The sequence below is a fragment of the Amblyomma mixtum genome, chromosome 2 (genome assembly GCF_055824585.1).
Source record: "Amblyomma mixtum isolate Tamu chromosome 2, ASM5582458v1, whole genome shotgun sequence".
NCBI classification, from domain to species: Eukaryota; Metazoa; Arthropoda; class Arachnida; order Ixodida; family Ixodidae; genus Amblyomma; species Amblyomma mixtum.
In genome coordinates, this window is record NC_143013.1 from 60,720,193 (window position 1) to 60,732,446 (window position 12,254).

The 12,254-nt window shown below is 44.8% G+C and overlaps 1 protein-coding gene across 1 annotated transcript; it reads left to right on the forward strand.

The window, feature by feature from the left end:
• The first annotated feature begins 5,161 nt into the window (after positions 1-5,161).
• LOC149359493 (sulfotransferase 1E1-like) lies at positions 5,162-6,106 on the forward strand. The gene has a single exon (XM_089567689.1). The coding sequence runs from the start codon at positions 5,162-5,164 to the stop codon at positions 6,104-6,106; it is 945 nt and encodes a 314-aa protein (XP_089423815.1).
• Positions 6,107-12,254: the final 6,148 nt, after the last annotated feature.

Sequence of the window (12,254 nt, forward strand, 5' to 3'; positions counted from 1 at the left end):
AATGCCCAACTCTTCACAAATTTCGATGAGTTCCTTCACTTTGAAGTTCTCCATCGCGCACAATAGCCTCTTGTAGTTTGCCCTTTAAGAATTCCCTTGCGGTTCACTACTATAGCGCTACTAGCATGACACGCGCAAGTAATTCTTTCCAAAACGCCTCGTTTACTCCCTCTGCACCAGCTTTCGTTTCAAAGCGCTCCGACTTGGCTCGAAACAGCAAAGCTTTCTACAGTGCTACACACAGCCCTACTCTAAACTACAATTACGTGTGCTAGAGCAGTCTGGCGAATTGAGGGGAAAACATCAGGCACTCACCGCGCCGAGGTAGCTGACGCCGGTCGATCCCGCAGCTGCCATCCAATGTTGGGACTGGGAGTCCGAGCCAGGAAACGGTCGAGGCAACGGTGAGTAAAAGGACGTTTATGTACAGTATGTACAAGGGCTTTTACATGATACAAGGGACAAGAGCACCACGGGCTAGCACAAAGAAGAAGGGCGGCCCCGGCGGCGAGCGTAGCTCCGGCGTGATGGCTCTTCTGCTGCCCGTCTGCTGCTCGGGTTCAGCGCGGCTTCGTTTTTATAGCCGCTGGTAACGGTTACGGCAGCCAGCCGTTCAAATCCCCCAATCACTGGCCACCGTTCAAATTAGGCCAATGGTCGAGAGCCGGCGAGCGTCGGAGGAGTTCGCACCGACGGAGAGGAGGAGAGGAAGAAGGGTCCGTGTCGGCGCCGCGGCGGCGGGATGAGTCACGCTGCATGTCGCGACTTGTCCGAGAAAGTCTGGGCCTGCTTTGAGCGCCGGCGGGCGCGCAGCGCTGGTTTAGACAGGCCCGCCAGCGAAATGTGAGCGCCGGCACTACAACGGGAACACAACCCAGAGCCCTTTAAGAACCTCAGGAGCTCTTTCAACGCTTTCATTTGTGAGGAAGGTTTTGTCCAAGCCCTAGAATCGTGGATCTGTTTGAGGAAGTGAGTCCAAGCGGTGGAGAGCAGCAGCCAGGAAGGCGCTCTCGCTCAAAACGAGGGCAGTCACAGAGGAGGTGCCTGATCATTTCAACGCAACCGCACGGCTCACACGCTGGAGAATCAGCTATTGCGAAGAAGACAGCGTAAGAAAGGGCAGTAGGAACGATTCTGATTTGCCGAAACAAACTGGCCTGTCTGGCACTGAAATTGAGGGGTCGTTGAGAAAACAAACAGCCAGTATTAGGTATAATATTAATTTTATCAGTAAAACATCTGCATATCAAGAGGAGACAGAATTCAGCAAAGACATCGCCACTAGCGATAAATCAGATGCTCGAAAATTAAGAAATTCATAAATATCACAACCAGGCTTCATTGGCAGTAATTGTGTCTAGCGTTGGAAGATGTTTGCTTTTCTACAAAAGGTGGTGAGCAGATGTAGAGTAAGAAAGAGGAGTGCTACACAAAGGTGGCTTCACCTACGTTCCAGGGTGCAATGTTCGGATTACTTGGAGTGTCCTAATATAGACGAACAGCAAAGGTCAGAACATTCTCTGGCCGACAATTCCCCATCTCGTTCAGCCCTAGTGATCTCCATTCACTCTAGCCCTAAGTTCTTGTTGGATGAGTTTTGTGTTTGCTAACAATGAACCACTTCAATAAAGTCGAAACTTAGGCTTGCTAGTTCTGTGTGTGTCCGCCTCATTCAATGCCCGTTTTCCTTTTATGTGCTACTGTTAGCGAATGAACTACTGTCGCAGGTCCATAAATACAGGCGTTCCAGCATATCCACGGTGAAATAAATGTAAACGCAGAGTCCCAGACCTATCGTACGATGCCCTTCAATCGGGAAGTGAACCTTTTCTGCATGTCTAGCGGTTATTACTTAGTGAAGATTACAAAAACAGCTGCATTAAGAGAGGAAAAGAAGCAAAGAAATGAAGGGAGAAAAACCAGATAGTGTCCAGTTTTCTGCCATATACATCAGGATAGAAGGAAAGGAGAGATTAAAATTAAGTGCACGTTGTTGTTTTCAACGTCTTCATGTCGCCCTTTGGTCTGAAACAACAAAGGACAAAGCCAGTGATTCTGTAATTTGACGCTTAAACTTTCTCCTCCTCAGCATCTGACGAACGCCGTCTCCTCGCTCACAAAGGTTAGAGCCAAGGTCCCAGAGCCACGGCTTACAGATATTGCAAGTTTTAATTTAAAGCTCTTAAGCCTCGCCCAGACACGATTCAGCTTTCAAACACGTAGAAACTATCTTATAAGATCAAGCTCAAACTTCTTGCACTAATTTCACAGCATCAATTCCATTGGTACGTGCATGGTCGCAAATGAACTTTTGGCGATACACGTTGAAAGTTCGTGCACCACAAGTTAGATCAGAGCAGAGCTTTGGCTAGTTTGTGTGGACATGACTGAGAGCTCACTGTTTGGCCCACAGCCAGAGGAGCTCACAGACGAACTCGTCATGCCTCAGTGGCTACAATACGATGGTCAGACAAGCCCTTTCAATGTTTCCTCCTTCAACCGTTGTTACCCTGCTTTAGAAAATACGCTCCTTCAGAACTGTTGCCTTAATTTAACTGTTCGAGGAAGCGTGTTTGGCGCTATTAACAGAAGCTTGCACGAAAGTGTCAAATGGTGTGGCTGCTAGAATAGCATTCTGTTTGATAACGGCCTCGCTAAAATCGAAATAACCAGCTGTTTACGACCCTGTCCATCACTGCGCATACGAAAATGAACCGACAGATGTCGTTGACTTGCTGCGCATGTGTAGTAAATAGCGCTAGGTCATGAAATATGTGTACGCCCTACATTTCCGGTAAGGAACAACGCGCACAGTTGGGCTCGAGCTTTCAGTCATCAACCTACCGTGTCTGAATTCGGAACGCAGCAGTGGTGACAGCAGTGCTATTTTGCAAAACAGGTTAGTCGTTCGTTTTTTTTACGTCGTCAGAATGGGAGATTCAGCGCTCGCTATCACAGCATGACGGGCTAAAGAAGCGCAATTCTTGCCATATCTTACGTACCCAGTGGCTGTTCTTGTTAGTGGCACCTTAAGATTGGCTAACTCTAAAAGTCCCGCTTTCTCAGGACGCTAGCTGCTAAGAAGAAAAGAATGAAAACGGTGTCGAAGGCAATGTTGCACTATAGGGAAGGCAGGCCCAGCTCCGAACCTGGTCATTGACCAGTGTTGAGTTCAAGGAAGCGTCATATCCTCCCGAAAGGTTGTCTTCTGGCCGCAGTAGCCAGCGGGTATAGAACCACTCCCTCCATTTGCCGCCGTAGTTATTAGTACACGGAAGATAGAAGACGCTGTTTCCTATCGGCGCGATCTGGTCGGCATCGTCACAGTTGTTATGTCTGGGTGATGGGAAACCAATCCCATCCCTTCACGCACAAAGGAAAGAACCCTCTGCCGTCACCACCGCCTCCATGCCTGTGTGCCGCGAGCTGAAGCCACGCTGACGCCTCTTTGTTGACGCGTTTGCGGTCGGCTTACAGGAGAGGCAGCAGCAAATTCCAACTAGACTGAAGGTCGTCGATCTTAAACGGGTCTCAGAACGCGGGCAGTATAGAGATCACCCCTAGCGTCCGACGCTCGAACAATGTCCGAAGATGCAGACAAGCAGATATCAGGGGTCGCATTCCATAAGCTGTCAATTTTGTAATTTTCATTTCGCGGCCGTCTGGTCCTCTGTCATTGGTCACTCAAGTATACTCGCGGTTTTCCAGCGTCTGTGTGGAAAGCAACCCGGCCATTGGTGGTTGGCAACAGGGCCTCGCCATTGGCTGAAATTGGATGCGATATGCAGCCACTAGTGAGGTGCATCGCAGCGCTTTTTCAACAGCAGGCGACCGAACTTGACCACACGTTGCATACTGCAGCCTATGTCAGCCAGTGGCAAGGTCCGGTTGCAAACCACCAATGGCCGGGTTGCTTTCCACACAGACGCTGGAAAGCCGCGGGCATATCTAAGTGACCAATGAACAAGGACCAGACGGATGCGAAATGGCCATTTTAAAATGGATAGCTTATGGGATATGGCCCCGGGAGTTTCATCAGCTACACTCAGTGAACTTGCCTAGCGAGGTAATAACACTCTAGGTGTATACCTTCGAACTTAAGGAAGAAAAACAGCGTAGAAACAGGAGACAAGAACGAACATGACAGCATAAAGCTTTCCATCTAGTCCCGTGTTCCTGCACTGTCTGTCCTTCTTAAGTTTGATGTACCAACTTGCCCAAGTCTCCGCTTTATTCATTCGAGTAGCCGTGAAATAGGTGCCAGAACACTAGTGATTCACACGCAGTATTACATATCATCACGCTTTCTTATTGGTTCAGTGGTTTTGCCTTTTCCACGGTTGTACGTGCTATGTTTATTGCTTTGTTTGTTTGTGTGCATATTGTGCGTTGATAATACACAAAATCTGCAACAACTTTCATTTAAGCATGCCAAAATTGGAATTTCTGAAGAAAAAATAATGTCCGCTACGTTAGGCATGACCCGTACATATTTTAAAGAGCGAAGTAATATACCAGCGCCATTTTTCTGACGGCAGTTAATAATGCATCAGACTGCGTGCAACTTTCAAATCAGAGATTACACATCCAGCCATCTGTACAAATCCTCATTAGTAAGCGACACATTCAGTCAGTACGCTGCAAAAAAAGCTGCAGGTTTACTGCTGGCGATGTAGGTTTACATGTGCGCAGACTATATCAACATAAAACAGTACTTAGCTACCAGAAAAAAAACATTAACAATCAAGCATATTTGCACCATACGCCCCCAGCACGAAACTAAAGTTTAAAACAGCAATGCAAAAGCTATGAAATGAAATAAATTTAGTTCTAGCAACTTCCGAGATAAGCTACTTCTTCATACCGATACTACGCGTTGCATAGCACTCCAAATGACGTTGATCTCTGGTTTCTTCTCCTAAATGTATTTGTTCTAAATGACGGCAGAGCCAAGGTTACAACTGTACAGATTCACGAAAAATAAAACTGAGTTTCTAAGACCGGAACGAAGGCAGTCTTTAACTCCATATATCGTCTTACCGGAAAAGCTCAGGATATGAAAAAAAAGCACGCAACTATCAATGATTCGTCTCCTTTTTTGTCTGCAGGTTAAGAAATTTGGTTCTCTGCAACAACCGGACGTACCAGTTTCCAGCACGCCATGGAAGTTAGGCCCCTTCGAGGACCCGTCAACCGGGTCATAGACGGCTTCATGATAAACCGATACACCTCGGTCGAACACTTCCGTTCGGCATTGAAGTACGAACCCAGAACGGATGACACCTTCCTCGTCACATTTCCAAAAAGCGGAACAGTGTGGCTGCAACAGATCGGCTACCTTATTTATCACGATGGTGTTCCAGCACCAAGTGGGCTTGAATTTTACAGGAGTTCGCCCTTCCTAGATATGTTCGGTGCTGAAGATGTGGAGAAAATGGTACGTCCTGGCCTTATCAAATCGCACCTTAACTACGATTTGATACCGAAGAGTCCCAGAGCGAAGTACGTGTGGGTCTGCAGGAATCCGAAAGACATATGCGTTTCCTTCTTTTATCACACGAAAGCTCTCACTGGGTACAATTTCACTGATGGAAAATTTGAAGACTACTTTGAAATCTTCCTTCAAGGAGCCAACGATTATGGCGACTACTTCGATCACACGCTGTCGTGGTACACCCACCGCAATGACCCCAACGTACTTTTCGTGAACTATGAGGACATCAAGGCCGACCCGCGGAGTCAAGTGCTAAAGCTGGCATCCTTTCTGGGGGATGAGTACCACCGGAGACTCGTCAAAGAACCAGAACTTCTTGATCGCATACTCAGGTTTAGCGCAATAGACTACATGAAGGATAAGACAGCTAGCATGATCAAGGAGTTTACCGCGAAGCCATTGGACAGCGATGAGAATCCTGGGATTAGGGACTACGTGGCGAATTTGCTGGAGCACCCTAGGAACGCAAGCGCAATGCGCAAAGGTGTCTTAGGAGACTGGAGGAATCACTTCACAGAAGATATGAACGCAAGAATGGAAAAAAAGATCTACGACAAGCTTTCTGGAACTGAGTTCATTGATCTCTGGAAAAGTTACGGCATCCTATTATGAGCAAGGGAATACTGCGTGGCATTGGCCTTCTGGCGAGCATGCTATTCACCCATTACGACGCTAGCAACCGCGAGTTAAACCAGTGTACGTTTGCACGAGCCATGTTTGTTCCCTTCTCCCGAAATAAAGTTCTTAATTGGGCAAAAGGCATTTCGTTGGTTTTCAATTAATGCTCTGTATTAACAAAAAAAATTAGAACCGCAATCAAATATCATTCAACTATTATTGGTATTGGACACTAACGGTCTTTGTTCTACTTAGGTGGAATTCCCGAGGACAGTAATACTGGTGGCCAATCAGAGATGCGGGAGTGCATTAAAATGCACTAGGGTTATTTTCTGCGAGAAATAGCTTAGCGAGCTTAACCAACTGGGACACAGGAACATGAGGGCTCCATCGAAAATCTTGTCGGACGTACCCCCTTTGTCAAAAGTAACCAAGCAGCAGGTTTTTGGTTCTAAACCATATAACAGAGCATTTACGACACCCCTAAAGACCAAAAAGTGTCATAAGGGGAGGACAAGGGTTAAACTTGCTTCACACATATTCAGAGCTAAGGGCTGCTGTAAGTTCTTCGCTACGCGGCTGAGGCAGGAACCAGGACTGCCCGCTTATTTTTTACCAAGATGGTACGCTACCAATTACTCCATTTTTTTTCTCGCGTCGACTGCTACTGTGGGTCCATTTTCGTACAACTTCGCCGAATCATGTTATAGTGCACAGGGGCTACTGCGATAAGCACTCTGCGAAACCGAGTGACGAATCGGACATGCGCGACTCAAGAAACGAAACTTTAGAATGGGGAATAGTTTTCTCGACACGAAAGCGTAAATGGCTTCGCTGAAAGAACAGGTGGACACCGCCTCTCGAAGATGCTGGTAACAAGAAAACGTGAAAGCTAAATAACAAACTTCCTTTACGGTGCCGGTGGATGTGCAGTATTTTAAACTTGGTAAATACGAAGAGTTTACGAAACCTGTCAGAGAGGACGTTGCTGCCATTTCTCATCGAACTCCACAATCGCGTTTGTGCTCGTACTGCGCATGCGTAGGCATTCGCAGGAAAGCGAGGAAATTTTGAATAAGCAAGGCCACTGAAGGCTGCCCCTTGTCCACGGCCTTCACTGGTGTCATTTGAGGATTCCGTGCTAGCGAAAATTTTTTTGAGTTTCAGCTACCATCTTAGAGCTCTGAGCTTTTCAAGCGGTTCTTTTTGTAGAACTGCTAACCATATTACTGTTTGCATCACTGCGTTCGATTAAATTTTTAGCGATGGGGAAACACACGGCGAATAAGAAATTTTCAGCGGAGGACATAAGGGCTGCAACATATGGACATTACTTTGTGTTGTGCTTCCTTGGATTGAAAATTAATTCTTTACACACATTCTGATGCTTGATATTATTTACGAGTGGCTTATTGCGGGATATCTATCCTTTATGCAAGCAGAAACAACTAATTCGGCACCACTACAATCGCACTACAATTTCTACAAAGAAGGGTTGACGAGCACCAAATAGGTAAGTAAGCACTACGATTGGTACAATATCTGGAGGCCATCTTGAACAGCCAATTCATAGTCTTCTCCCGCCTCTTAAGTTTCCGAGGGCTAAAATTGAACAAGTTGCGAGTTCAAGCTTCAATATCACTGCGTTCTTTCAGGAGACTCGAAATGTGCATTCGAGTAAGCGGAACTCCAACCACGGTTTTATACAAAACTACCAGTTCTGTGAAATATCGATTTTTATTTTTTGTATTTCTTCCGATGTGGGGAGTAAGACTGGTGACAATAATAGCATCGCTCATGGGACCAAAGACGTGACTGCCTCGCAAACCTCCTCTAGCGGTACCAGCTACTTTAGTCTAAAACGTTTTAATTTTAGCTTAGAAATTTCCAGTTGTCGAAGACAACACCTCATAATTTGACTCGTCGAACAGTTGTGCTGTTTCTAAATTGAGAGGCAGTAATAATTTATGCAGAATTCTGGGATCATGCGAGTAGTTAAAAAAGTGGAGTTCCTTCAGCCGTCCCTTCCTCGAAAACATAAGGTAGCGATGCATAACGCTTTAGTTCTAATAGAAAGAGTGCTTTCATTGGCTAAGAATTTGTCAGTTCGCAAAGACGGCCCTTTTTATTTGGCCGCGCAGAACTGTTAATTACTATTTTTGAGGTGAGAGCTTCGGTTTCGAATGCTGATGTCCTCAGGCTTAATGACATACACCCATGGCAGGGGATTGGCCAGGATGCATAGCGGATACAAACGAATGAGACGGAGCCATAGCGCTCGCGAAACATCATTCTTTTTTTTTCGACCCTGCAGTGACCAGTAAACTTCATGAGGCATGATCCTTGACCATACGGCATGCCGTCTAACCGTCGACTATATCAAGGTATTTTAAGTTCTTTTTACTAATTAAAGGATGCCACTTATGAGTATCTTAAGCATAATTACGGCACTTCAACCTGGAATAGTTTTTATTTTTCACTGCATCAGGACGTTTTGCACTGTCAGGAGAAGGTCACTATAGTTCGCTCGTTAACGTTTCAACGTGGATAACCTTGCTAATCAGACCAAATTCTTCAGCGCTTAGTGATCTTTGTTTCAATGAAGTTAGGTCATTTATCACCTGTAGATCCAAAAGCTTTTTTTTTCAATAAATGACTGCGTTTCAGCACTCGTTATCTTACACAGTATTCAGAGCTATTTCTCTTCGATTGGCATTCGAAAAATTTGATATTCGTGCTCAGTTAATTTTCATATGTAACATCATTAAAGCTTTAACCTATTGCAGCTGTCACCGAAAGGAGGCATACGAGCATTGTGAGTTCATAGTCCAATTATGGGTTTAAAGTGCAATAATAATATCTTATAAGAGTCATTTACAGTAAATTTTACGTTTTACACAATTAATGGGTCACCGGACGATGCTCCTATCCTAGGTAAAGGGATGTCTGACCCCGCTCTGGCAAGGTCATTGGTGTGTGCATAGAACAACGCCGCTTGGACTCGCACAGCCTCTCCGCTCTCTTCATACTGTAGCGGAAACCAAAGCCGTCTGCTGTTTGTCTGGAAAGAAAAAGGCCTTTCGATCTCATGAAGCTCACGCAGAATAGAAATCGCAAACGCTCGAGGTACCGGAAGTAGCTGGCAGACAATTTTCCCATGGTTCTTTGCGCTCACTTCGGAAACGCACCTCCCCTATTGCATTCACTTTAAAAGCTTCAATAATTATTCATTTTAGCTTATGTTCAGTTACTCTGTTTTCAAAACTCAGTTTTCACCGGCATTTTCAAGAATGCAGCGCTAAATCCCGAGCGTTTCAAAAGTTTAGACATGCATATCTGCATTCACGAAACTTTTTTTACCGAATGTACTGTTAGAGTAGAAATTGGGATTCGGCCCACTACATGCTGCTTATCACGTGGAAAACATAGCACATCTTGACACCACAGCTTCCACTTTCCCTTTATCCAAGCTTCCTTTCTCTAGCTTGAAGTTCTTTCAACCTGAGCAACGTCGACAAAGCCATCTGCGCATCCTGTCTGGCAGCTGTCTTTTTTAAAAACCTGTGCGCCTCATAGTGAACATCCGGCAGAACAACTGTCCTTGCTCTTTTTTGTAGTTCTCCTACCGCCGAACCATGTGCTCCGGCCTCCTACAGTAATTTTTCTGTCAGTCCATTTATTAATTCGGTCTGGTAACCACTACCATTAAGTTTCATTGTTTGCTTAACTGTACAGTGAGACACTTAGTAGTGGCAGGACTTCTTAATTACCAAGTCTTTGCATGATGCGTATAACGCTTCTTTTTTGAAATCTGAGTGGGGCGACTCTAATTTATCGCTCGTTTCTCACCACTGGCTTAGTGCGTGTGATACAAGTGTTGTCGTTGGTGAAAGCAGCCATATAGAGCAATTGCAAGTTTGATTTATGAGGAAACTGAAATGTAGACAGAAGTCCGCGGAGGACATTCCGGCATTCATTAAGGTTCAGGTTGCTATCTGTTAGCCCTGTATCACTGGCGGATATCGGTGTGAATGGCAAATAATCGTTCACGCACCTGAAACGCTGCGACGTTGTATCCTTAAAAAGTGAAAACTGAGTTTTCGTGTTTACTCAGTCTTGCAATTTCTTGACATGACAATCTCTATCAATGAAGGACGCAGTGAGCATGCGTACTGAAATGTGGACGAGAAATAACTGATGCGCTGCAGCTGAGACCGTTTAAAAAATCATAAAAAGAGGCTTTTACGTACGGTCTTCCACACACCTGCCTAGAGTGCTCGAACGGGGCACCGTAGAACGCATTTCCTTCCTGTACGAGTGGCGTAGGGCTACAAACAAGACCTTACCGCGCATGTATATTGCCATGGATAGTTTCGTTTGGTTTATGGGAGTTTAAAGTGTGTGCTTGCATGGCATGGATGAAGCACAGTAGATACATGGCACAATGTTTATTAGAGTCATTCTATGCATGCCTATCAGTCACGGCTCCAGTTCTTCGAAAATCCGGCGTCGTCGTCGTTGTCACCATCGGCGGCTACGGTGGCCTCGTGAGCGGAAAAAAATATGGCCCACCAACCGCTAGGCCGCGTGACCTTACGACGTCATCACGTCCTGCTTACGGTGGAAGGCGAAAAACATCTGCTAACTGCGTAGTAACCATACTCGTAGGTGCAACCTGGTGCGAATTACACATGGCGACCTGCAAATACACAATAGTGGACTAAGAGATATATTTTCATATTTTACCTCTAAATTCAAAATATCAGGAATATTGAAGATATAATTGCTACTGTTGAATATATCATGATGCAATAATGTCCTTGTATTCCGTCAGGAGCTTTTCGGGACGTAAATGTTTGCCTTCAGTTCGGTTTTCATTTTTTGGCCTTTCGTGGGCGCTTCATATTGCGTTCATTTTCTGTCTTAAGTAAATATTAACTTGCTTTCATTTTCAGATGGCGTGTTCTACGGTTGCATGCATTACTGCACATTTTTATAAGCAGTGGCTGGAGTGCGATGTTAACATAAAGTCATCAAGACTGCTGAAATGGCAATTACCCGAAGCACCATCAGCTTCCACTGGATTTCAGAGTAGCCCTAAGTAGGCCTACTGAGATAATTTCACTTGAGGATATTTGTACAAGCATCGCGCATCGCCCAAGGACAAAAATACCAGCAGCGCTGAAGAGAAAGCCGTGAAGTTGCTGCAAAAGTGGATAAATATGGATTAGACGTCCACTAACAGCTTACTGAACTCCATGCTTCGGCGGAGTCAAGCAGTGATGGCCACAAAATGCTTGACAGTGAAGTATTGACGCATTAGGTTATTGTGAAAAGACATTCTTGAAATTGTTGTTGTTCACCACTGTGAACAAAAAGATATATTTCAGTTTTTCAAATCTAAACCTATTTACCTTATATATATATATATCGGCGGCAAATGGTTGTTTTTCTTCTCTTCTGCTTTTCTAATGAATTACCTTTAAGCGATAGAATATTCAGCAATATTCTTCATTCATCAACACCACGACATAAATAAATATACAAAACTTTCCCTGTGTTTCTTGGTTTCTCTTGCTATTGGCTTCTCTCATATATTAGTTTATGGGGGTTTAACGTCCCAAAGCGACTCAGGCTATGAGGGATGCCGTAGTGGAGGGTTCCGGAAATTTCGACCACCTGGGGTTCGTTAACGTGCACTGACATCGCACAGCTCGCAGGCCTCTAGAATTTCGCCTCCTTCGAAATTCGACCTCCGGGGTCGGGATCGAACCGGCGTCTTTCGGTCAGTATGTATATATATATATATATATATATATATATATATATATATATATATATATATATATATATATATATATATATATATAATAAGAGGGGGAAGTCACATTGAAAAACTTAACCGCTTTATTAAATGTTTCGACCAGGGACTGGTGTTTTTCAAGAATGATGATACAGTGCATGGACGCGTCTTCTTATCGCAGTGAACGTGGCACACAGAGGGCTTGAAAAATAATAATAACAGGAAAGAAAAAAGATAAATCAATGAAACAAATGAGAAAAAATCAAAGGGGAAAGAGGAACACAGCCGAGACACAAAAGCCAAACGCCAAGATGCGCCAGCAAAGGCGCCGCGTGAAAG